Source organism: Erythrolamprus reginae, chromosome 13 (assembly GCF_031021105.1).
Source record: "Erythrolamprus reginae isolate rEryReg1 chromosome 13, rEryReg1.hap1, whole genome shotgun sequence".
NCBI lineage: Eukaryota > Metazoa > Chordata > Lepidosauria > Squamata > Dipsadidae > Erythrolamprus > Erythrolamprus reginae.
This window is the reverse complement of record NC_091962.1, coordinates 15,935,618-15,962,185: the sequence shown is the minus strand read 5'-3', so window position 1 is coordinate 15,962,185 and position 26,568 is coordinate 15,935,618. Positions and strand designations below refer to the sequence as shown.

Here is a 26,568-nt window from a genome sequence, read left to right as displayed (position 1 = left end):
GGAAGGAGAAAGAAATGAAGGAATGAAGGAAGGAGAGAAAGAGAAAAGGGAGGAGAGAGAGAAAAAGAAAGGAGAGAGAAAAGGAAAAAAGGAGAAAGAAGGAAGGAAGGAGAAAGAAATGAAGGAATGAAGGAAGGAGAGAAAGAGAAAAGGGAGGAGAAAGAGAGAAAGAAAGAAGGAAGGAGAGAGAGAGGGAGAAGGAAGAAGGGAGGGAAAGAAGGAAAGAAAGAAAGAGATAGGAAAGAAAGAGAAAGGAAGGGAGGGAGGGAAGAAGGGAGGAAGGAAAAAAAGAAAGGGAGGGGAGGAAGGGAAGAAAGAAGGAAAAGAAGTAAAAAAGAAGTAAAGAAAAGGAATGAATGAAGAAAGAAAGAAGGAAGGAAAAGGAAGGATGGAGGGCTGTCTCAAAGAGGTGGCATTCTCAAGGGTCTGGTCCTCATTGTTTTCTTTAGCAGCCGGCCCCTCAGAGGGGAGCAGGTGGGGGGGGGTTTGCGTGGGTGGTGTCAGGAGGCCCTTGTGCAAGGCAGCCCATCCCTGTGACCCCCCACCACCACCAGTGAGCCCCCCCCCCCCGGATTGCAACAGGGCCTCCCGCTCACTTTCGGCTCACATGAGTCCTTGGGAAAACAGTCTGGGGGGGAGGGGGGAACCGGGGGTGTGGGGGGGGGGGACAGTTATGAAAGACAAACATTGCACAGACACGTCAGCTCCTTGAGAAACAAGTGACAGGGACGCCCCCCCCCCCCCTGCAAAGCCACAAGACGGAGCCACGTTGGCACCCAAGAGCCCGAGGGGGAAAGAGGGCGGCAGGTGGGGGCTTATGGACCCCTGCCCACCCCCACCCATCTTGGGGAACCCCAGGCAGCCCCTCTCCCAAAGGCCGGGGGGGGGGTTCTTTGGGGGTCCGAGAAAAGCCCCCTGCATTCGTTGCAACCTGGAGACGGACCCCCCAATGCCCCCACCCCAACACAAGCCGGCTCCTGAGCAATCCCCCCCCCCCCCTTTAAGGAAGGTTTAGCCCACAGGACTGAAATGAGTGAAGATTAAGGCATAGATAACAATATATAGCACAGCAATGTACAACTTGTAGGCTGATGGAATTAAACACCATTTATTTTATAAAAAAGCTGCAGCAATAATGGCAACGGGTCGGCTGGCAAATGTGTAAACTGTTGAGTGTTTGAAGACTTGATATATAACTGTGATGACAAATATGTCTGTACAAGTTGTGTTTGGTTTTTGTTCTTGTCGGTTTCGGGGTATTTGTGTATTTTTCATTTTTTTAAAAATTAAAAATGAATTTTATTTGAATATATATACATATACACACACACACAATACACAGGTATTTGTGTATTTTTATTTTTTTTAATTAAAATGAATTTTATTTGAATGCATATATATGTATTCAGGCATTTGTGTATTTCTCTTAATGTAAATAATTCTTAAAGACTTTTTTTTTTTTTTAAAAGGAAAGCGAATTAAAGTGGTGCAGGTAGAAGGTTTATTTCAGGGAACAAGGCTTGGCGGGGGGATCCTTGAGGGGGGGGCTGCAACTCCAACAACAATCCACCCCCACCGGAGCAGAGCAGCTGTCCGTCACCCCCTGCCAGCCACACCTGAGACCGAGTCCAGGAGGTTTTGGGAGTGTCAGCAGAGGGACGTCCTGTTCCAGGAAGCAGCAGAGGTAGACTGCCCTGGGAGGTGGAGGCTCCCTTTCACAGAATACGCCCCCCCTCCCCAGCCCCCCCTGGTTTTATGGGGACAGTTCCCAGCTCTTAAGACAAGGGGGGGGAGACAGTCTCTGAGTCACCTGGGGGAAGGACACCCCCCTGCCCATCGCTTCCTGTCCGTCACTCCTGGGGCATCTAGGGGGGGTCAGCCCTTATCAGCAGGGGCATCGGAGCCTCCCCAGGGGGTCCGGCCAGGGAATCCAACTTGTCACTTGACCTTCAGTGGGCAGGAGAGGGTTTTGTAGGGCCCCCCCCCAATGCAAATAGTCCAGGAAAGGGGGCGGAGTCAGACAGGTGAGCGATCAGCCCAGGTAAGGCCAGGTGCTCCATGGGGAGGGAGGGGGGCATCTCCAGAGCACTCAATGGGGAAGGAGGAGGGGGCCTTCTCAGCCCTCACACCTCTCCTCAATGAGGACTAGGTCCTTGGAACTAAGTGTGGAGGCCTCAGAGCACACGCTCCTCAGTGAGGACTAGGCTGTTGGGACCAAGCGTGGAGGCCTCAGAGCACGTGCTCCTCAGTGAGGACTAGGCCCTTGGGACCAAGCGTGGAGGCCTCAGAGCACGTGCTCCTCAGTGAGGACTAGGCCCTTGGGACCAAGCGTGGAGGCCTCAGAGCACGTGCTCCTCAGTGAGGACTAGGCCCTTGGGACCAAGCGTGGAGGCCTCAGAGCACGTGCTCCTCAGTGAGGACTAGGTCCTTGGAACTAAGTGTGGAGGCCTCAGAGCACGTGCTCCTCAGTGAGGACTAGGCTGTTGGGACCAAGCGTGGAGGCCTCAGAGCACGTGCTCCTCAGTGAGGACTAGGCCCTTGGGACCAAGCGTGGAGGCCTCAGAGCACGTGCTCCTCAGTGAGGACTAGGCCCTTGGGACCAAGCGTGGAGGCCTCAGAGCACGTGCTCCTCAGTGAGGACTAGGCCCTTGGGACCAAGCGTGGAGGCCTCAGAGCACGTGCTCCTCAGTGAGGACTAGGCCCTTGGGACCAAGCGTGGAGGCCTCAGAGCACGTGCTCCTCAGTGAGGACTAGGCTGTTGGGACCAAGCGTGGAGGCCTCAGAGCACGTGCTCCTCAGTGAGGACTAGGCTGTTGGGACCAAGCGTGGAGGCCTCAGAGCACGTGCTCCTCAGTGAGGACTAGGCTGTTGGGACCAAGCGGGGAGGCCTCAGAGCACGTGCTCCTCAGTGAGGACCAGGCCCTTGGGAGCAAGCGTGGAGGCCTCAGAGCACGTGCTCCTCAATGAGGACCAGGCCCTTGGGAGCAAGCGGCTCAAAAGACCTCCTCGGCATTTCTGACCCGCGTCTCCTGGAGTTCCCGCAGCCGCTCTTGAACCGCTTGCAAACTTCTCTCGCCGTGTCGGTGGTTGTCTCGACTGCGGACGTTCACGGTGCGGTGGGCCTTCTCCTTCGGGCCGACCACTGCACGGGGGGGGGGGGGGGGGGGGGGAGGGGGGAAGAGAAGAGGCTGACCGTCACTCACGAGAGGCCCCACCTCAGGGCTGTTCTTAATTCCTGGCACCGGCCACCCAACAGCTCCCAAAACCACCCACCGCTTCCCTTGTGGCTCAAAGTCACCCCACAAACCATCGGCCCAGCCACATGGGAGGTGTAGTCCTTTCCCAAGTCCTGGTGGCCCTCCTCCTCCTGGCCTTTTTTTGGACTCAGTTTCCCCCACCGCCCCCCTCGTAACATGCCCCCCCCCAGGGCAGAGCCTCCCCCAGCCAAGGCCCACGCACCGAACTGGAAGTTGTACTGGGCCAACTGGGCCCTTCGGATTTTGCGGCTGAGGGTCACCCCCGAATCGTCATCCAGGTCTGCCTGGAACCCGGCCTGGTGGAAGAGCCGCTGGACCTGCCCGCAAGAGAGTCCAGCAAGGCCCGTTCAGGACCCCCCCCCAGCAATGGCAGTCAAGGGGGGGGAGGCTGTGGCTGAAGCCCACTCCCCCAATCTGAGGGGTTTTCTCGGCACCTGCATTAATTTTCTTGCTTGCCAAATTGGGGGTCCATTCCCCCCACCCCCAGCCCCCTTTCCACCTTCCTCCCTGGGATTCCTGCCCCCGAGTCCCCCAGTGGGGAGGGGGCTCCGCTCCCACCTCTCCAGCGTATTCCTCTGCGTCGGGGCCCACCGGAATCACCATGATTTGGTAGGGGGAGAGCCAGAAGGGCCTGGAGGGGGGGGACAGAGCAGAGGGGTTGGACCGGACACCCCCAAAGCCCCCCCTCCCCCAGCAGCCAGCAGCCCCCCCCCCCCCCTAACTGGAAGCAGAATTTAATTCCTGCCCCCTTGGGGGGAGACCCCGTTTTATGGCTCTCAGTGGAAATGGAGGCGGGGGGGGTCTCACTCACCACTTGCCCCCGTAATTCTCAGCCAAGACCGCCAGCATCCTCTCCACGGAGCCCAGCACCGCCCGGTGGATCATGACCGGCCTCTCGGGGGCGCCGTCGTTCCTGCTGCAGGGGGAGACAGAGGGCAGGGCTGGCAGTCTTTGTCTTTTTGGGGGGGGGGGGGGGGGGCAGCCCCTCGTCTTTTAATTGGGGGGGGACCTCTCTATGTGTGTGTCATTCCGTTCAAGCCTGCATAGTGAGAGTTGCCCCCACCCCCAATGCAGGCTTGAACGGAATGACACAAACCTTCATAAGGACTAGGAAGTTGGAAGGCCAAAAGGCAAAGGTCCCCTTTCCATTCATAATGAGGAATAATAACTACGTGGGTGTCTGCTCCCCAAACTTTTTTCAGATATGCTAAAATATAGATAGATAAGAATTAATTAAATGCTGGACATTTTAAGACTTGGCTTTAGGATGAGTGTCATTTATAATAAATATTAAATAAATATTAAATATAATATAATAAATATTTTTATTACGAAGTAACGACCACTACTTACGTAAGACATAGAGTTAAACTGGGACAGCGTGAATGACACCGATATTATTATTATTATTATTATTATTATTATTATTATTATTAATTATATTTGTATGCTGCCCCTCTGCGTAGACTCACAAACAATGCAGAATTGTATCAGGGACAAATACACAAGAAAAGAGAAATGAAAGTTTTCTCTCTACTTTTCAAAGCTTCCCGTGTATTTTTATTTGTTATCTATGTGGCATATGAATTAATTTTTCTAATAAAAGGTATTAATGAATAAGTCAATGAAAGGGCGCTGTGGAAAAGCAGCTCCAAGTGCCTCCTTTGTGGGGAGGGGGCTTCTGGCCGAGGCACCAGAGCCCCCTCTCTGCCTTTCCCTCCCCAGCACCCCTGCTTGGCGGTTCCTCTTCCCCTTTTGGGGGGTGGGTGGGTGTCGGGGGGCCCCCGCTGAGCCAAGGGAAGGGGAAACGGGAAGCTGTGACGTCTGTCAGTCTCTCCAGGCGTCATGTCACTGCCGGACTGAGCTGATGCTTAGATCATCATTTGTTTGTTTTCCTTAAAAAAAGGGGAAGCCCCCAAGGATTTGGCAAAAATGGCCCAAGCGTCACTCCTCACCCAGATTCCGCCCACAAAAGACAGGCCTGGTTTTATGAATGGCTTTATTAATTAATTAATTTTATTTATTTATGTATTCGACTTCTATGCTGCCCAATCACAAAGGACTCAGAAGGCGGCTAATTAATGTATCAATTACTTTTCAAGTGGTTCTTTTTAAAAGTCTTCAGAGAGGGCGGCATACAAATCTAATAAATAATAATAAAAATATTTTGAATTGATTTTCATAATACCAATATAGCCATGGAACATGCGCACAGAGGGGGGGTCTGCTGCTGGGAGGGTCCCTCACCCCTTGAAGGAGAGGTCGAAGCGAAGCGGCATCTGGAAGTCCAGCTGAATGGTGGCACACTGGTGGTACCGGCCCAAAGCGTCCTGGATCTGAATGTCCACCTGCAGAGACGGACAGAGCGTCAGCAGGGCAAGATGGGACCCTCTGCCCTCAAAGAAGCCCCCCCCAAAGCGACCTGGACACGAAGAGGACCCCAGAATCATGGAAAGGATCGGGCCCTTCTGCTCCTATAACCCCCCCTCCTCCTCCGATATATATGTGTGTGTTTGGATGTCACATGTTTTTGCTGAATTTGAAAATTAAGGGAGACTAGGATAGATCTATTTCGGCCTTATTCTGGCCTCATCAGCTAGCCATACCCTCACTGGGATTTGAACTTGCAACCTTGGCCTTGTAAAGTAGAGAATGAACCTCTAGGCTACAGTATCCAATCCCTTCAGCATCCATCCATCTATCTATACACACACATACATACACAAAGCAAAGGCTGCAAGTTCAAATCCCAGTGAGGGTATGGCTAGCTGATGAGGCCAGAATAAGGCCGAAATAGATCTATTCTAGTCTCCCTTAATTTTCAAATTCACCAAAAACATGTGACATACATATACACACACATACCTATCACATGTTTTTGCTGAATTTTTAAATTTTTTCCAACAGAAAAAATATATATAAAATAAAAAATATATTATATATATATATATATATATATATATATATATATATATATATATATATATATGTTTTTTCTGTTGGAATTTTTTTTAAAAATTCTCTCTCTATATATATATTGTAGCTGAATATTATAACTGAGATTAGCAGAGAGAGAATTGTGAGGACTTTGTGTAGCCACTGCTACAGTGCAAAGAGTCGGTGCAGCTTTGCCACGAAGGAAGCCAACATTTCCCTAAGAAACTCTTGCAGGGCGTGTCTTCCATTATCTCCCTGATATCCTGGTCTGAGCCGGCTGACCAGCTGCTTTGGCTACCTGGGTGGGCTAGCTTCTGCAAAACGTTGCCCCAATGGGGTTGGCACCCAGGGGTCAGCAGTCCCAAGGAGGGCAACTGGAGGAGACCCGTTCAGTAGGCAGGCAGGGCTGAGGTCAAGAGCGGAGGGAGGGGGCCAGGGCGGTCAGCGGCCTCCCCTCGCTGCCCTTCCGCCTGCCAGAGACAACACTCAGAGGTTTACGAGGCTGCCAATGGCTCAGAGTCACCCATAAACCCACAGGGGGGGGGGACAACACAGAGCAGGCCTGGGGACACCACGCCCAAAACATAAACAGTTCAGCCCTGACCGGTGAGTCATGCCCGAAGTGGCTCTCTCCAACCCCCGTCGTCCAGCATGACCCCCCCTGTCTTATACAACACCGCTGCATAGAGGGCTGGTGAGACCCCATTTGCAATAATACTGTGTCCAGTTCTGGAGACCTCACCTACAAAAAGATATGGATAAAATTGAACAGGTCCAAAGACGGGCTACAAGAATGGTGGAAGGTCTTAAGCATGAAACGTATCAGGAAAGACTCCATGAACTCAACCTGTATAGTCTGGAGGACAGAAGGAAAAGGGGGGACACGATCGAAACATTTAAATATGTTAAAGGGTTAAATAAGGTCCAGGAGGGAAGTGTTTTTAATAGGAAAGTGAACACAAGAACAAGGGGACACAATCTGAAGTTAGTTGGGGGAAAGATCAGAAGCAACATGAGAAAATATTATTTGACTGAAAGAGTAGGAGATGCTTGGAAGAAACTTCCAGCAGACGTGGTTGATAAATAGAAACAGAGAGACATAGAAGACTGACGGCAGGAAAAGACCCCCTGGTCCATCTCGCCTGCCCTTATACTGTATTTCCTGTATATTTTATCTTAGGGTGGATCTATGTTTATCCCAGGCATGTTTCAATTCAGTTACTCCGGATTTACCAACCACGTCTGCTGGAAGTTTGTTCCAAGGATCTGCTACTCTTTCAGTAAAATCCACAGTGACTGAGTTTAAGCCTGCCTGGGATAAAGATAGATTCGTCCCTAAGATAAAGTATGCAGAAAATAGTATAAGGGCAGACTAGATGGACCAGGAGGTCTTTTTCTGCCGTCAATCTTCTAGGTTTCTAGGTTTCTAGGAAAGAAGGAAGGAAGGAAGGAAAAAAAGAGAAGGAAAGAAGGGATGAGGAAGGAAGGAAAGAAAGAAAGAAGGAAAGAGAAGGGAGGAAGAGAAAGGAAAGAAAGAAGGAAAGAGAAAGAAAGGAAAGAAAGAGAAGGAAGGAAGAGAAAGAAGGAAGGAAGAATCCACAGGAACTGAATGTAAACATGCCTGGGATAGACATGGATCCATCCTAAGATAAAGTATGCAGAAAATAGTATAAGGGCAGACTAGATGGACCAGGAGGTCTTTTTCTGCCGTCAGTCTTCTAGGTTTCTGTCTTTCTAGGAAAGAAGGGAGGAAGGGAAAAAAGAGAAGGAAAGAAGGGATGAGGAAGGAAGGAAAGAAAGAAAGAAGGAAGGAGAAGGGAGGAAGAGAAAGGAAAGAAAGAAAGAGAAAGAAAGAAAGAAAGAAAGAAAGAGAAGGAAGGAACAATCTATAGGAACTGAGTGTAAACCTGCCTGGGAGAAACACAGATTCATCCAAAGATAAAATAGAGGAAATAGTCTAAGGGCAGACGAGATGGACCAGGGGGTTAGGGTTTCGTAACCCCCCAAAACATGTGGGTGTTTTTGCCTGTCCTTTCTTCATCCTTTCTCTGTGTCTGAAAACCACCGGTCAAAAGTCTCTCGTCCCCACCAGGGTCTGGGCTACATGACCTCTGGGAACCCCTCCATTTCCTTTTATAAAAGTACCTCTATTGGATATTTACATATAAAAACAAAGAAAGAAAACAGTCAAAGCAATCAACGCCGTGTCAGAAATAAGCGGAATAGCGAAATAAGAGCAGAGGTAAAACCAAGAGAGAGGGAAGGAAAAGAAACAGCAGGGAAGGAGGGAAGGACAACGAGAGTTGAGAAGAAGGAGAAGAGTGGGAAAAACCAGAGTCAACCAATCTTATTCTCCCACTAATTCTCCAAAGCTCCTGAGGGCAGAAGGACAAGCAATGGGTGGAAACTAAACAAGGAGAGAAGCAACTTTGAACGAAGGAGAAATTCCGCGGCAGTTAGAACAATTAATCGGTGGAACTACCTGCCACCAGAAGTTGCGAATGCTCCAACACTGGACATTTTCAAGCAGATGTTGGATGACCACCTGTCTGAAGCCGTGTAGGGCTTCCTGCCTAAGCAGGGGGTTGGACTAGAAGACCTCCAAGGCCCCTTCCAACTCTGGGGTTGTTATTCCTAATCTGTTGACTCACACAGCCTTTAAGTAGCCCCTTCCCTTTACTCTTTGTTACTATTTAAAGTGATTTAAAGTTATTTAAAGAGAAACCTTCCATTTTCCGATTGTGTCTAACTGCCCGACCGACCCCGACTGACCTTAGGCCCGTAGAAGGCGCCGTCCCCAGGGTTCAGTTCCCACGGCTGGCCAAACTCCCGCAGGCTTTTTTCCAACAGCTGGGAAGGGAAAAGGGGGGGACGTTAGGGGGCTCCCTCAAGCCCCCCCCCTGGCAGGCAGCCTGTCCTGATCCCCCTCCCCAAGCTGAACAAGGAGAGAAGCAACTTAGAACTAAGGAGAAATTTCCTGACGGTCGGAACAATTAATCTGTGGAACTGCCTGCCTCTAGAAGTTGTGAATGCCCCAACACTGAATGTTTTAAAGCAGATGTTGGAGAACCATCTGTCCGAGGTAGTGTAGGGTTTCCTGCCTAAGCAGGGGGCTGGACTAGAAGACCTCCAAGGTCCCTTCCAGCTCTGGGGTTATTATCCTTACCTGCTCGGCCTGATCCCAAAGCGGGGCCTCTCCGAGGAAGTGCTCCGGGCGGGTGGAGAGGAAGAAGCGGAAACTGAATCCAAAGACGGAGTAAACGGCCTCCAGGAAGTCCAGGCAACCTCTGATCTCATCCCCCAGCTTTAGTTGGGAAGAGGAGCAGGATATAATAATATATAATATCTATATAATATCTATCTATCTATCTATCTATCTATCTATCTATCTATCTATCTATCTATCCTAGTCTCCCTTAATTTTCAAATTCAGCAAACACACACACAAGCACATATATATATGTCACATGCTTTTTTGCTGAATTTGAAAATTAAGGGAGACTAGGATAGATCTATTTCGGCCTTATTTTGGCCTCATCAGCTAGCCATATCTTCACTGGGACTTGAACCTGCAACCTTTGCCTTGTAAGGCAGAGAATTATCTTCTAGGGCTAGGCTATAGTATCCAATCCCTTCAGCTCTGCACCAGGGAAGGGTTACATATTTTTTTGTGTCGAATCACCCTGCTGTATTGAAGGAACATCACAGTTCCTTTTTTGCCTCTCGGCCCAATTCTGTCTGTATGTGTCACATGTTTATATATATATATATATTGCTGAATTTGAAAATTAAGGGAGACTAGATCTATTTCGGCCTTATTTTGGCATCATCAGCTAGCCATACCCACTGGGACTTGAACCTGCAACCTTTGCCTTGTAAGGCAGAGAATTATCTTCTAGGGCTAGGCTACAGTATCCAATCCCTTCAGCTCTGCACCAGTGGTATATATATTAATTTTAAAAGCTTTTATTGAAAATTCATAAAAACAAACAATGGCACATACTGAAAGTAGAGCGATATCTTAGTCTCTCTTTCCTTGGTTATTATATTTTATATACAATTTTATGCGGTTTTTTCATATTGGTATATTCCTTGCTCTTCTGATCTAATTCTATGTTCATATGTAAATAAAAAAGATCAAACAGACAAGCAAAACACACACACACACACACACAGAGAAAGGACTTAAATGCATCATTTATGTCACGAGAAAGAAGGGAGGAAGATAAAAAGAAAACATACTCAATCAATTTGGCAGGCTTTGCCAGATCTTTAAAAACAAAATAAAACTGGCGTTTATCCAATTATGGATTACGTTTATTTTTGCAAGTCTGACATCGATAAAAAAAGGCGAAGCTTATAAAAGGTTTTCTTTCTAAATGAAAGTAGGAATGCGTTTTCTAAGAAGGCTAGAAAGGGACTGGAACACGATGGCACAGTTGGGAAAAACAGCAAATAGCACTTTATTCATTCATTCATTTATTAGATTTGTATGCCGCCCGTCTCCGAAGACTCAGAGCAGCATACAAATCTAATAAATATACTTTAAACATAAATGAAAGTGAAGGACGTTATCTAAAATCTGGATGATAGCACTTGGAAAGGAGGGAGCATATGTACCAGAAATAATTGTGATATATACCAGAAATAATTGGATAAATAATGAGACAAACTGGATTAATTTGACTAAGAATTTGGCATTGGATATTGTATCGTCTTATATTTTAATTTATGCAAATTGGAATTTCTGTAAGGTGTGAAAAACAATTTAAACATTTAACCCTGCTGTTCTGTTCGAAAAAACTCCCTAATGTTATGTTCCCGGGTCTATTTGACCCGGACTGCAAATTGATCATTTTAGGTACTTATATTTGGTCTTTTTGAAAGCTTTTTTCACCTGGAAACAAATTTGAACATTTCTGCACACAATGGAATGAAAATTGAACTGAAAAAGTTAATCCTTATTGGTTTATTTTGCACATAAATGTGCCTCCCCCCCCGTTTTTGTGAAAGTTTTTTCAATTTATGGATAGTTTTGCTTGCAAAATGCATTCTATTTTACTAAAGTTGGTGTGGGATTGGTAGCTTGAACCTTTCTGAACATAATGATATGAAAATTGAACTGAAAAAAATGATCCTTATTGGTTTATTTTGCTCATAAATGGCCCCCCAGGCTTATACTCAAATAGGCTTATACTCGAGTAGGCTTATACTCGAGTCTAAAATGATATGGTCTTATATTCAAAAATAAACCAATAAGAGTCATTTTTTTCAGTTCATTTATATTTTTCTTATGTTCAGGATTGTTCAATTTAGTATATCAAACCTTTTGGGGGGAAATTCCTTAAGGATTTGTAGCCTTAAAAAATATAAATTGACATGAAATTCAAAAAGGATGGGGGGAGGGGCTTTTTGATCAAAATAAAAATATAAGTCTCAATTTTTCCAGTTCAATTTTCATATCATTATGTTCATAAATGTTCAAACTAGTTTTCCAGTGGAAAAAGTTTTCAAAAAGACCAAATTCAAGTACCTAAAAAAAATCATTTTGATCCGGGTCTATATGACCCGAACAGAGTAAACGTGACTTTTTTTTTGCCAAGAAAAAAATTTTTTCCCCACCCCCACAAATTTTTTTTTTATGATCAGCATTGTTAAATTGAGTAAATGAATGCCTAAGATTTTAAAGAATATTTCGGATTTGGAGCATAAAAAAATAAAAAGTGAAAATGGTTGCAAGCAGCCAAGGGGGGGGGGAGGCCTTATTTCTGATGTTAAAAAAACAGTAAGAATCATTTTTCTCAGTTCCTTTATATTTTTCTTATATTCAGAAATGTTCAAGCTACCAATCCCACACCAACTCCAGTAAAATAGAATGCATTTTGCAAGCAAAACTATCCATAAATTGAAAAAACTTTCACAAAAACGGGGGGGGAGGCACCTTTATGTGCTAAATAAACCAATAAGGATTAATTTTTTCAGTTCAATTTTCATTCCATTGTGTGCAGAAATGTTCAAACTTGTTTCCAGATGAGAAAAGCTTTCAAAAAGACCAAATATAAGTATCTAAAATGATCAATTTGCAGTCCGGGTCAAATAGACCCGGGAACATAACATTAGGGAGTTTTTTTGCCCAGCAAAAACTAAGCCCCCCACCCCCCCAAAAAAATTCTCATAGAGAGAACCCATGAAATGATGAAAAGTCATGAAATTTCAAGTTTCAGATATGCAGGGAAAATGTTTTACAGGGGACTCAAACTTGGTTTCGGGTCACATACGACCCGAACAGAACAGCAGGGTTAAATTAAAAACAAGAAAAACAAGAAAAAAAATTGAACACCCCCCCAAAAGAGAAAAACCCTCCCGGTTCAGCCCGGCTGTCATCCCCCCACCTGATCCATGGAGCAGAAGATGTGGGCGTCGTCCTGCTGGAAGCGCCGGACCCTCGTCAGACCGGACAGGGCCCCCGAGGCCTCGTTGCGATGGAGGACCCCGAAGTCGGCCAGCCGCAGGGGGAGTTCCCGCCAGGACCGGGGCCGGTGGTCAAACATGAGGCTGTCAAACACCAGGACGGGGCTCAGAAGCTCCTCTTATGCCATTCCAGGAGCGGGTGGGGGGCCTGGATCTTAAGCCCCACCGATGTCCCCCCACCCCTGCCCCCCCTTCCTCACCAGTGGCCGGGGCAATTCATGGGCTTGAGCGCGAAGGTCTGGCCCTCCACGGGGAAGGTGAACATGTTCTCCCCGTAGTGTTCCCAGTGCCCGGAGGTTTCCCAGAGTTTCGCGTTGAAAATGTTGGGGGTCACCACCTCGGAGAAGCCGCGCTTGAGGTACTCGCCCTGCAAACAAAGCCCCCCCCCCCAGTTGTGAGCGATGCCGCCTGCGTGTGTGAATAACGCACTCCGTTTCCAAGAGCCCGCGTGCTAGCCGTGGTTTGGCAGTTCAAATCTCACCACTGGCTTAAGGTTGATTCAGTCTTCCAAAGTGGGTCAAATGAGGACCAGAGGGTTGGGGGCAAGAGGCTGACTCTCTAAACCGCTTAGAGGGGGCTGTAAATGCTATTTTCCTCCCTCCCTCCCTCCTTCCTTCTGTCCATCCTTCCCAGGTGGGTCAAGTGAGGACCCAGATGGTTGGGGGCAAGAGGCTGACTCTCTGGAAACTGCTTAGAGGGGGGCTGTAATAGCACCAGGAAGTGATATATAAGTCTATTGCTATCTTCCTTCCTTCCCTCTACTAAACAAATAATTCCCTCAACACTGTCAGACTTTCTACTAAATCTGCACTTCTATTCTACTAGTTTTTCTCATCATTCCTTTCACCCATTTCCTCCCATGTTGACTGTATGACTGTCACTTGTTGCTTGTATCCTAAGATTTTTATTAATATTGCTTCATCATTGCTTATTTGACCCCTATGACAATCATTAAGTGTTGTACCTCTTGATTCTTGACAAATGTGTATTTTATTTTATATACGCTGAGAGCATCTGCACCAAGACAAATCCCTTGTGTGTCCAATCACACTTGTCCAATAAAAAATCTATTCTATTCTGTTCCCTCTTTCCTCCCTCCCTTCCTAAAGGTGGACTCAGCCTTCCGTCCTTCCCAGGTGGTCAAATGAGGACCCCGATTGTTGGGGGATTGTTATGTTGATTCTATAAACCGCTTGGAGGGGGGCTGTCACAGCACTAGGCAGCGGCATGCAAGCCCAAAGGCTGCGGCTCCTCTGACCTTGATGAAGCCCATGAGGGTTGTGTAGATGTGGGTCCCTCTCGGGAGGAAGAAACAGCTCCCGGGACTCAACGGGTGGAAGAAGAAAAGCTCCTGGTCCTGTTGAGAAAATCAGAGAGACGGAGACGTCGTCCAGGGAGGATCCTTGCTGCAGAGTCCAATTCCCAAATTTCAAAAATTTCCAAAGCCTGGAAAGTGACTAACCCCCCCCACTTTCATTTGAAGGTGCCATCACAAGTTTCTAGTCCTGAAGATGCCCTGAAAACGGGAAGAGGCATTGTCTCAAGGTTTCAGCCGCGTGGAACTTGTGATCCCGGGCAAAACCAGCCCGGATGGACCAAGAGGTACTAAAGTTTATCGGTGGCCCAGAGAGAGAGAGCGGGCAAGAGGGGCGAGGCCTCCATCACGGGCACCCACCTTTCCGATGCGCCGGTGGTCCCGCTGGGCAGCCTCTTCCTGGGCCTGCTCCCAGGCAGCCAACTGCTGGGCGCTGGGGAAGGCGATGCCATAAATGCGTTGCAGGGGCTCTCCGGAGTGGCCCCCTTGCCAGGTGGTGGCAGAGTTCTGCGGAGGAAGAAGAGGGGGGTTGGCACCTTTGAGGGCGCAGCTCCTGGGAGGCTGTGCCAGTCCGGCTAGCCCCATATTTACCCCTCATTCTCCAGGGGGAGATGGGGAAAGGTCCAGCTTCAATTGGAGACTACAATTCCCATCATCCTGCTTCGAGGGAAACCCCTCGAAATAAGAGGCTACGCACTTTGCAGGGTCCAAGGGGGAAAATTCAGCCTCTTTATAACCCCATTTTGAGGGTCTCCAAACTTGGCCATTGTAAAACTGCCGGACTTCAACTCCCAGAATTCCCAGGTCATTCATCTATAAGGTTCTACATTTAGGCCAGAAAAGCAAAATGCACAGGTACAGGACAGGTGGCACATTGCTCAACAGTAGCACCTGTGAGAGGGACCTTGGAGTCCGAGTGGACAACCATTTAAATAGGAGCCAGATGTGTGCAGCAGCTGCCAAAAAAGCCCACACAGTTCTCGGCTGCATCAACAGAGGGAGAATCGAGATCACGCGAAGGGTTAATGCCACTTTATTTATTATTTATTTATTGTATTTATATGTGTTTTATAAAGCCTTGGTGAGGCCACACTTGGAATAATGCATTGAGTTTTGGTTGCCACGATGCAAAAGGGAGGTTGAGACTCTAGAAAAAGTGCAAAGAAGAGCAATAAAAGAGGATTAGGAGATAAATGGAGGCTGAAACGTATGAAGAATTGTGGCAGGAACTGGGTTTATGTCTAGTTTAATGCAAAGAAGGACCAGGGGAGACAGGATAGCAACCTTCCAGTATCTCAGGGGTTGCCCCAAAGAAGAGGGAGTCAAGCTATTCTCCAAAGCAACTGAGGGCAGAACAAGAAGCGATGGGTGGAAACTAAACAAGGAGAGAAGCAACTTAGAACTAGGGAGAAATTTCCTGACAGTCAGAATGGTTGACCAGTGGAACAGAAGTGGCCTCCAGAGTGCTCCAACACTGGAAGTTTTCAAGCAGATGTTGGATCACCATCTGTCTGAAGTAGTGGAGCGTTTCCTGCCTAAGCAGGGGGTTGGACTAGAAGACCTCCAAGGTCCCATCCAACTTTCCTCCTCCTCCTATTATTATTATTATTGTTTTGTTATTGTTATAATAATAATAATAATAATAATAATAATAATAATTATTATTATTATTATTATTATTATTATTATTATTACTACTACTGGAATTCTGGGAGCTGAAGTCCACAAACCTTAAGCTGAACGTGCTTGGAGACAAAATGTATTTGCACAAAATGTACCTTTGCAACCAAACGTATTCTTATTTATTAAAGAATTGACAGCTGACAGCTGAAGCTCTTTGGGCTGTTCACAATAAAAGGCTGGATGCCTGGGGGTCTTTCCCGACACTTTTCAATTAAATTCTCCTGGCCACCTGGAAAGGCCTGGAACATTTCAACCCTCTGCCCCCTGGCACAGGGTGGGAAGCCACTCGGATACTTTCGGTCTTGGAGTGGGGGGTCTCCCCCCCTTCAAGCACAAACCTTGAGGAGCTTCAGGGCCCGAACCTCCCCGCTGTGTCGCAGGTGCGGCCCCCGGCAGAGGTCGACCAACGTCCCACATCTGCAGGCAGGAAAGAGGAAGTGGGTCAGGCCACGCGCAAAGCAGGCGGGCTCAGCTCCTCCAGGGTTTGTGCCAAGAGACACAGCGGCTACAAAATTCACGAGAACTGCGGCTGCCTGGGTAAATCACGTTCCCTGCTCAGGCTTCTAGCCCTCATGAGTACGTGGCAGCATTTCCTAAAGCGCATGCTGGGGTGTTTACGGCGTGCGCCTTCGGTCGCGCACCCACCCAGAGCGAGGTTGCCGCGTGGTCTGGTCTGCAGGTGACTTCAGCAAGCGAGCCAATCCGGAAAGGAAGCCAAGCATGGACTGGAGAGGCCCCAGAAACCCCCCTGGGGCTGCAGGTTTGGGGAGGGGGCCGCTGGGCAGCCACCCCCACCCCTCCCCGCCTGCCCTGCCTCACCTGTACACGGTGGCAGTCCGAGATTTCACCTGCCTTCTGATGATGTCCAGTTTGAATCGGTTGTGCTGAAAGGAAGAGAAACAGATCCTCACCTAGGCTGCCGGAGGACCCAGAATTTGGGGAGAACGTTTGCAGCCCCTCCCCATTACCGTATTTTTCAGAGCATGAGACGCACCTTTTCTCCTCCCTAAAAGAGGCCGATAATCGGGGTGCGTCCCCCAGCCCTAATTAGCTGCTTACGATCTTCCCAGCTCTTACCTTGCAGGCTCTTTCATTGTTACTCTCTGCAAAGAATGTTTTCCAAGCCCTAAGTCTTTCCAGGGTTTTTTTCATTACTCTAACTTGCTCTGAGTAAGTTTCTTTCCAGCCCTAACCAGGTACTAACAATGTTCCCAGCTCTTACCTTGCAGGCTCTTTCATTGTTACTCTCTGCAAAGAATGTTTTCCAAGCCCTAAGTCTTTCCAGGGTTTTTTTCATTACTCTAACTTGCTCTGAGTAAGTTTCTTTCCAGCCCTAACCAGGTACTAACAATGTTCCCAGCTCTTACCTTGCAGGCTCTTTCATTGTTACTCTCTGCAAAGAATGTTTTCCAAGCCCTAAGTCTTTCCAGGGTTTTTTTCATTACTCTAACTTGCTCTGAGTAAGTTTCTTTCCAGCCCTAACCAGGTACTAACAATGTTCCCAGCTCTTACCTTGCAGGCTCTTTCATTGTTACTCTCTGCAAAGAATGTTTTCCAAGCCCTAAGTCTTTCCAGGGTTTTTTTCATTACTCTAACTTGCTCTGAGTAACTTTCTTTCCAGCCCTAACCAGGTACTAACAATGTTCCCAGCTCTTACCTTGCAGGCTCTTTCATTGTTACTCTCTGCAAAGAATGTTTTCCAAGCCCTGAGTCTTTCCAGGGTTTTTTTCATTACTCTATTTGCTCTGAGTAAGTTTCTTTCCAGCCCTAAACAGGTACTAACAATGTTCCCAGCTCTTACCTTGCAGGCTCTTTCATTGTTACTCTCTGCAAAGAATGTTTTCCAAGCCCTGAGTCTTTCCATGGTTTTTTCATTACTCTAACTTGCTCTGAGTAAGTTTCTTTCCAGCCCTAACCAGGTACTAACAATGTTCCCAGCTCTTACCTTGCAGGCTCTTTCATTGTTACTCTCTGCAAAGAATGTTTTCCAAGCCCTAAGTCTTTCCAGGGTTTTTTTCATTACTCTAACTTGCTCTGAGTAAGTTTCTTTCCAGCCCTAACCAGGTACTAACAATGTTCCCAGCTCTTACCTTGCAGGCTCTTTCATTGTTACTCTCTGCAAAGAATGTTTTCCAAGCCCTGAGTCTTTGCGTGGTTTTTTTCATTACTCTATTTGCTCTGAGTAAGTTTCTTTCCAGCCCTAACCAGGTACTAACAATGTTCCCAGCTCTTACCTTGCAGGCTCTTTCATTGTTACTCTCTGCAAATAATGTTTTCCAAGCCCTGAGTCTTTGCATGGTTTTTTTCATTGTTCTAACTTGCTCCGAGCAAGTTTCTTTCCAGCCCTAACCAGGTACTAACAATGTTCCCAGCTCTTACCTTGCAGGCTCTTTCATTGTTACTCTCTGCAAAGAATGTTTTCCAAGCCCTGAGTCTTTGCATGGTTTTTTTCATTACTCTATTTGCTCTGAGTAAGTTTCTTTCCAGCCCTAACCAGGTGCTAACAATGTTCCCAGCTCTTACCTTGCAGGCTCTTTCATTGTTACTCTCTGCAAATAATGTTTTCCAAGCCCTAAGTCTTTCCAGGGTTTTTTTCATTACTCTAACTTGCTCTGAGTAAGTTTCTTTCCAGCCCTAACCAGGTACTAACAATGTTCCCAGCTCTTACCTTGCAGGCTCTTTCATTGTTACTCTCTGCAAAGAATGTTTTCCAAGCCCTAAGTCTTTCCAGGGTTTTTTTCATTACTCTAACTTGCTCTGAGTAAGTTTCTTTCCAGCCCTAACCAGGTACTAACAATGTTCCCAGCTCTTACCTTGCAGGCTCTTTCATTGTTACTCTCTGCAAAGAATGTTTTCCAAGCCCTAAGTCTTTCCAGGGTTTTTTTCATTACTCTAACTTGCTCTGAGTAACTTTCTTTCCAGCCCTAACCAGGTACTAACAATGTTCCCAGCTCTTACCTTGCAGGCTCTTTCATTGTTACTCTCTGCAAAGAATGTTTTCCAAGCCCTGAGTCTTTCCAGGGTTTTTTCATTACTCTAACTTGCTCTGAGTAAGTTTCTTTCCAGCCCTAACCAGGTACTAACAATGTTCCCAGCTCTTACCTTGCAGGCTCTTTCATTGTTACTCTCTGCAAAGAATGTTTTCCAAGCCCTGAGTCTTTCCAGGGTTTTTTTCATTACTCTAACTTGCTCTGAGTAAGTTTCTTTCCAGCCCTAACCAGGTACTAACAATGTTCCCAGCTCTTACCTTGCAGGCTCTTTCATTGTTACTCTCTGCAAAGAATGTTTTCCAAGCCCTGAGTCTTTGCGTGGTTTTTTTCATTACTCTATTTGCTCTGAGTAAGTTTCTTTCCAGCCCTAACCAGGTACTAACAATGTTCCCAGCTCTTACCTTGCAGGCTCTTTCATTGTTACTCTCTGCAAATAATGTTTTCCAAGCCCTGAGTCTTTGCATGGTTTTTTTCATTGTTCTAACTTGCTCCGAGCAAGTTTCTTTCCAGCCCTAACCAGGTACTAACAATGTTCCCAGCTCTTACCTTGCAGGCTCTTTCATTGTTACTCTCTGCAAAGAATGTTTTCCAAGCCCTGAGTCTTTGCATGGTTTTTTTCATTACTCTATTTGCTCTGAGTAAGTTTCTTTCCAGCCCTAACCAGGTGCTAACAATGTTCCCAGCTCTTACCTTGCAGGCTCTTTCATTGTTACTCTCTGCAAATAATGTTTTCCAAGCCCTAAGTCTTTCCAGGGTTTTTTTCATTACTCTAACTTGCTCTGAGTAAGTTTCTTTCCAGCCCTAACCAGGTACTAACAATGTTCCCAGCTCTTACCTTGCAGGCTCTTTCATTGTTACTCTCTGCAAAGAATGTTTTCCAAGCCCTAAGTCTTTCCAGGGTTTTTTTCATTACTCTAACTTGCTCTGAGTAAGTTTCTTTCCAGCCCTAACCAGGTACTAACAATGTTCCCAGCTCTTACCTTGCAGGCTCTTTCATTGTTACTCTCTGCAAAGAATGTTTTCCAAGCCCTAAGTCTTTCCAGGGTTTTTTTCATTACTCTAACTTGCTCTGAGTAACTTTCTTTCCAGCCCTAACCAGGTACTAACAATGTTCCCAGCTCTTACCTTGCAGGCTCTTTCATTGTTACTCTCTGCAAAGAATGTTTTCCAAGCCCTGAGTCTTTCCAGGGTTTTTTCATTACTCTAACTTGCTCTGAGTAAGTTTCTTTCCAGCCCTAACCAGGTACTAACAATGTTCCCAGCTCTTACCTTGCAGGCTCTTTCATTGTTACTCTCTGCAAAGAATGTTTTCCAAGCCCTGAGTCTTTCCAGGGTTTTTTTCATTACTCTAACTTGCTCTGAGTAAGTTTCTTTCCAGCCCTAACCAGGTACTAACAATGTTCCCAGCTCTTACCTTGCAGGCTCTTTCATTGTTACTCTCTGCAAAGAATGTTTTCCAAGCCCTGAGTCTTTGCGTGGTTTTTTTCATTACTCTATTTGCTCTGAGTAAGTTTCTTTCCAGCCCTAACCAGGTACTAACAATGTTCCCAGCTCTTACCTTGCAGGCTCTTTCATTGTTACTCTCTGCAAATAATGTTTTCCAAGCCCTGAGTCATTGCATGGTTTTTTTCATTGCTCTAACTTGCTCCGAGCAAGTTTCTTTCCAGCCCTAACCAGGTACTAACAATGTTCCAGCTCTTACCTTGCAGGCTCTTTCATTGTTACTCTCTGCAAAGAATGTTTTCCAAGCCCTGAGTCTTTGCATGGTTTTTTTCATTACTCTATTTGCTCTGAGTAAGTTTCTTTCCAGCCCTAACCAGGTGCTAACAATGTTCCCAGCTCTTACCTTGCAGGCTCTTTCATTGTTACTCTCTGCAAAGAATGTTTTCCAAGCCCTAAGTCTTTCCAGGGTTTTTTTCATTACTCTATTTGCTCTGAGTAAGTTTCTTTCCAGCCCTAACCAGGTACTAACAATGTTCCCAGCTCTTACCTTGCAGGCTCTTTCATTGTTACTCTCTGCAAAGAATGTTTTCCAAGCCCTAAGTCTTTCCAGGGTTTTTTTCATTACTCTATTTGCTCTGAGTAAGTTTCTTTTCAGCCCTAACCAGGTACTAACAATGTTCCCAGCTCTTACCTTGCAGGCTCTTTCATTGTTACTCTCTCCGAATAAAGTTTTTTTAAAGCCCTAACCGGGGGATAAAACAATGTGCTGAAACTGACCAGACTAAGGATGAAAACCTGGTAAGCAGATTATTTTCCCCTATTTTCCTCCCCCAAAACTCAGGTGGGTCTTATGCTCTGATAAATACAGTGATTCATTTTATGAAGAGTTGAGCAGAAATCCTCTCGGCCTTACTGACAGGAAAACAAACTACAAACCATAACTATGTACACATGTAAAATGTTATATATGTTGTTTTTGAATGTATTTGAATGTTGTTTTGGACATGTGTTATATGTATCTTTGTTTGTGTCTTTTTAACGTATACATTCAATAAAGATAATTAAAATAAATAAATAAACCGGAGTCAGCCACCTCCTTCCACTTCAAACTCTCACGAAAGATTTCTAAAGGTTTGGAACTCCCTGCCACTAGACGGGAGGCCTGATCCTTCCCGATTGCTCTTGTGCGGGGAAAGACATCGGGATTCACACAAACTTTTTCAAAATTAGGTCATTCCAGCTGCCAAAAGTAGGTTATAATTAAGCCGTGTTGTTTTTGATTGAGCCTAAATTACAGGTTCACCTTCTCGCTGGGACAAGTCGGCAGCTATTTTGATTACTGTCGGTCATCACGAGTTGTGGATGGAGGCGTCAAGGACGATCAGTTAAAAGCAAAACAAGTAAATAAAAATTGCAAAAGTCTGAATCGGCCCCTGAAAAATGCTGGCTCATCTCTGAGTTACTCATGGCAACCGCACACTTGTTTTGGGGATAAACAATGCCGCTAGTCCTCATTGTCGGCCCTTTTTTTCCGCTCGACTTCCCTGTTTCCCCAAACAGCTTGTCAGGGCTCTGCGGCAACCGGCATTTAGAGGTAGACTGCTCCCGACCACAGAGGCTCCGCTTAAGACACCGTGACTAAGAACCGCGGGAGGAAGCTGCTCCCGCAGACCTCACATCCTGTGGCTGTGTTCCCGTTTCCAAAAAATAATAAATAAATATATGTGTCAGCCGCGAAAGCTTTGAGCAACCGGTTCGTCTCCCCAGACGGGTTAATTTGCGGGATTAAAACTCGGGCTGGGAAATTCCACTGGGGAAGCAGCGGCCGCTGGCAGTGGGACCGTCAAGGGCTTTGAAGTCTGTCCGTTAAAGCAGAGGAGAGCTCCAAAAACGAATGCCACCTTCTGAAGCCCCCACCCCCTCAAAAAAATGAGCAGAAGTAGAAACATGGAAACATAGAAGATGGACAGCAGAAAGAGACCTCCTGGTCCATCTAGTCTGCCCTTATAATGTTTCCTGTATTTTATCTCAGGGTGAATCTATCTTTATCCCAGGCAGGTTTAAATTCAGTGACTGTGGATTTACCAGCCACGTCTGCTGGAAGTTTGTTCCAAGCATCTACTACTCTTTCAGTGAAATAATATTTTCTCACATTGCTTCTGATCTTTCGCCCAACTAACCTCAGATTGTGTCCCCTTGTTCTTGTGTTCACTTTCCTATTAGAAACACTTCCCTCCTGAACCTTATTTAACACATTTAAATGTTTCGATCATGTCCCCCCTTTCCCTTCTGTCCTCCAGACTAGACAGATGGAGTCCATGAAGTCTTTCCTGATACGTTTTATACTTAAGACCTTCCACCATTCTTGTAGCCCGTCTTTGAGCCCGTTCAGTTTTGTCAATATCTCTTTGTAGGTGAGGTCTCCAGAACTGGACACAGTATTATTCCAAATGGGGTCTCACCAGCATTCTATATAGTGGGATCACAATCTCCCTCTTCCTGCTTGTGATACCTCTAGCTATGCAGCCAAGCATCCTACTTGCTTTCCCTACCGCCTGACCGCACTGTTCACCCATTTGGAGACGGTCAGAAATCACTACCCCTAAATCCTTTTCTTTTGAAGTATTTGCCAACACTGAACTGCCAATCTGATAGATTGAGGATTCCTTTTCCCCAAGTGCATTAACTTCCATGTTGGATTAAAAAAACAACCACACTGAACTTGACCTCTGCCAATGTCCGTCCAAAGGGGACCCAAGGCTGCCTTTCCTGCCCCCACCTGGAGCTGCCTCTGAGGGGGATGGACTACAACTCCCATCAGGCACCCCGGATCGAAGGGATCCTACCTTGAAGAGCTCCAGCAGATCCTCTCGGGAAACCTCCAGCCGTTCAAAAGGGACCTCGGCTGCGATGGTCGCGTTGCACAGCTCCTCCAGGGCCGGGAGGTCTTTGCTGGACACCTTCCTGGGTGGGTAATAAAATGGGGCATTGTGGGAAATTGGGCCACCCGGGGAAGAGTTTCCTCCTCCTTCTCTTTGCCAGAGTCTTTGGGCGGCTTTTTAAGCTGGCCTATCACTCGGGGATCTCCTGGTGGTCTCCCATCCCAGCCAGCTCAGCCAATGCTGCCACCTGCTGGGCCCTTCCACCCAATCACCAGCCAATCAAGCGACAGATCACAGCCACCTGATAGCACAGCCTGCGAGGACACCTAGTGGGCATTAAAAGCACGACAGGCTCCTTTATTGACGGGAATGGAAGAGAATAGAATTCTTTATGTGCCACGTGTGATTGGACACAGAAGGAATTTGCCTTTGGTGCAGATGCTCTCAGTGTACACAAAAGAAAAGAGACATTTGTATAGAATAGAATGGAAGAGAATAGAATTATTTATGTGCCACGTGTGATTGGACACAGAAGGAATTTGTCTTTGGTGCAGATGCTCTCAGTGGACATTTGTAGAGACATTTGTCAAGAATCATGTGGTACAACACTTAATGATTATCATACAGGTCAAATAAGCAACGAAGAAACAGTCAATATTAATAAAAATCTTAAGGAATACAAGCAACAAGTGACAGCCATACAGTCCTGAGTGGGAGGAAATGGGTGATAGGAACGATGAGAAAAAACTAGGAGTAATCTTAGGGCAGACTTGGTGAATAGTTTGACAGTGTTGAGGGGATTATTTCTTTGGCGTTCGGGAAAAAACTTGTGTCTAGTTGTCTTGGTGTGCAGTGCAAACCCAGAAAACCCACTGTGTTCATCATCCTGAAGTTGTGTAAAAGTTGTGCAAAGGAGCATGGAAATTACGCAATGTCCACTCCTTTTACAGAACCCTGTAGCCAGAAGGGACACCCCCCACCCCCACCCCCGAGGTCGTCCAAATCAACCCCTGCTCAGTGCAGAAATTACAGCCCAGACATCTCCTCGAATGAAGGCAGGCAAGGGGGCGCCACCCCACCTCCCCTGGGGGCCATTCATGTCCTGCCAAACACCTACCGCTCCTCATCCAAATGCAGGTCGTAGAAGAAGCCCTGGTCGGTGCTGGGCCCATGGCACAACAGGGCCCCGTAGAAGCGCTCAGCCGCCTCGCCCAGGAGGTGGGCGCTGGAATGCCAGAAGAGCTGGGGAGCAATTCAGGGAGAGGCTTGGAGTTATTCCTCGCCAAGGATAATGGGACAAAAGACCCCCCCCCCAACATCCAACAACCGTGCCCCTTCTGGGCTCAGCTTCTCAGGGGGGGGGGGGAACGGTGCCCTTGGCAGATGGAAGCACTGCCAACCGAAGTCCCCCCACCCGCCCCTTCCTCGCTCCTCACCTCTTGTCCGGCCTGAGAATCGAACCCCACAAATTCCACAGTGGCATCCGCTTCCAGAGGGCGATCCAAGTCATAGAGGCTTCCGTTCACCCGTGCCGTTACCGCAGCCTTGGCCAGATTCTGGCTGGGGGACAAAGGAGAGATTGGAGTCACTTTGATCAATGACTAGTTTAAAAAAAAAAGAAAAAAGCATTTGCCAAACGATGTCGGCTGGCGGGACCTCGGGGAAGAGCCTTCTCTGTGGTGGCTCCGACCCTTTGCAACCAACTGCCTCCAGAAATCCGCACTATCTCCACCCAGAAAGCTGTTAAGATCTGTTTTTTCCGGCAGGCCTGGAATTAGGCTGATTGTAAGTTTATATTATTGTTATTATTGATTTTTACGATTAGATTTTAACTGTTTTTATTGTTGTTGTATTTATTCCGTTTGTGAGCCGCTCAGAGTCCGTTTGGCGCGAGCGGCCTATAAACACAATAAAGAAAGAAATGAACGTTTTGCAAAGAGCCGCCTGGGTGCTCGAGAGTCACCTGATCTGCGAGGCCAGCTGATAAGGGGTGACGGTCCAGGATTCGCACTCGATGCTTCGGCCATCTGGCAAGGAAACCAGGATCGGACGCTTCTCCCGGAGGGCTTGGCGCTCGTCTGCGGCAACCTTCAGCCTCTGGAATAACGCCAGGCGCTCTGCCACTTGGGCGGGAAGAGATGCTGCCTGGGGAGGGAGAGAGCAGAGTTCTAATCCTGCGTGGGAAACACACAAAGACTTGAGGCTCCTAATACATAGAGGCCAGTCAGGCACAAAATAGGGATAAGAGGTTTAAAGGGAAACAGGGACCTACTACCACTTATGGTGGACTTGCCCAGTCGCTAAAAATTTGTGGCGCAGAATCAAAAGCTACTTAGAGCAAATTGTGGCACAGACCAACCTGAACGTTTCCTTCTTGTTTATTGCAAGGCAGAAATTTAAAAATGAAGACAAATACTGAAACCCTCCATATTATAACGGCGGCAAGATGGCTATATGCGCAAAATTGGAAAAGAAGAAACAGCCCCCACAACTTTAAGCTTCATAATTAAGGTCCTTGAGTCTGCGGAAAGGACCAAAATGACTTTGGAATCACGGGAAAAAGATAAATTCGATTTATACAAAATATGGAAAAATTGGTACAAATGGCTCAAACAGAAGAAATGCAATTAAAAACCTAGAGGAAAAGGAAACCTACACCTCCCTTCCTTCCCTACCCAAATAAAATGAAAATATAGAAACACTGCACCATAAATCGACGGAGCATAAAACCCCCAAAAACGAATCAGTACCTTTCTCAGAAATATCCAAAACGAATACAAACTAAAGAACTAAAGAAAACAAACACACAATTCCACACACTAGATACAAATGCTTAATGTTTGTATCAACCATATTGTGATAGTCAACAATGTGGTTGACACATTTTGTCTTTTCTATTACAAATAAATACATGTATGCAGTGGAAGAAAATATTGATGATATATCGAACATATATGAAACTGAAAGATTTGTCTGTCCACTTTCATTTTCCTTTCTTTGTATGTTTTGTTTGTTGGGATTGTTTTTTATAGGTAGAAAATTAATAAAGATTATTATTATTATTATCATTAAAAAAAAAGAAGTTTAAATGGCCGACTGCCAGCCCTCTCTCCTAAAATCTGGCCCTGAACCTGCATGCATGCACAAGCCAAGAGCAGCACTCAAAAACCTGCAGGTCCAGCCTTCCTGGTTGAATGCCTGCTTGTTACTGCCTAAAAAAAAAAAAAGCAGGTCGTGGGGAGCGGCCCGAGACCCCCCCTTGAACTCCCCAAAGGCACAAGAGCCACCCCGAAATGCAGCGACCCCCGAGAATAATAAACGTTTATTTATATGTAAATAAATAAATAGGCAGCAGACCGTGTATTCTCGGCGGGGGCCGCCCCTCCTCGCCCAAATCCTCTTCCAGGCGCGAAGGAACCGCATCTCTCGGGAAACCCGCGTTCCCACGTGCACGAAACACGCGCGCCTCCTTCCCCGGGGCGACCCGGACACGCGAAGCCAGGCAGCCCCAGCGTGGGCGTGGCTCCGGCCTCCGCAGAAGAGGAAGGAGAGCGCGGATTGGTCGCGCGGCCGGCCAATAGGCTCGCGCG

At 46.8% G+C, this 26,568-nt stretch overlaps 1 protein-coding gene across 4 annotated transcripts; it reads right to left on the bottom strand.

Annotated features, from left to right (window-relative positions):
- Positions 1–1,353: 1,353 nt before the first annotated feature.
- LOC139175166 (threonine--tRNA ligase 1, cytoplasmic-like) lies at positions 1,354–26,568 on the bottom strand. 4 transcript variants are annotated; one of them, XM_070766074.1, is made up of 18 exons: positions 26,336–26,568; positions 24,942–25,123; positions 24,415–24,538; positions 24,096–24,220; positions 22,943–23,060; positions 16,483–16,547; positions 16,002–16,080; positions 14,341–14,487; positions 13,924–14,022; positions 12,866–13,032; positions 12,587–12,749; positions 9,361–9,498; positions 8,967–9,044; positions 5,505–5,605; positions 4,069–4,173; positions 3,816–3,888; positions 3,460–3,574; positions 1,354–3,142 (listed from the first exon to the last, which is right to left on the bottom strand). In XM_070766074.1, the coding sequence occupies exons 1-18, from the start codon at positions 26,399–26,401 to the stop codon at positions 2,994–2,996; spliced, it is 2,094 nt and encodes a 697-aa protein (XP_070622175.1). In that variant the 5' UTR covers positions 26,402–26,568; the 3' UTR covers positions 1,354–2,993. The 4 variants fall into 4 exon arrangements, 2 of the variants coding, with proteins under 2 accessions (XP_070622175.1, XP_070622176.1); XM_070766075.1 differs by having other exon boundaries at positions 4,069–4,170; positions 26,336–26,483; XR_011560486.1 differs by lacking the exon at positions 3,816–3,888 and having other exon boundaries at positions 4,069–4,170; positions 26,336–26,488.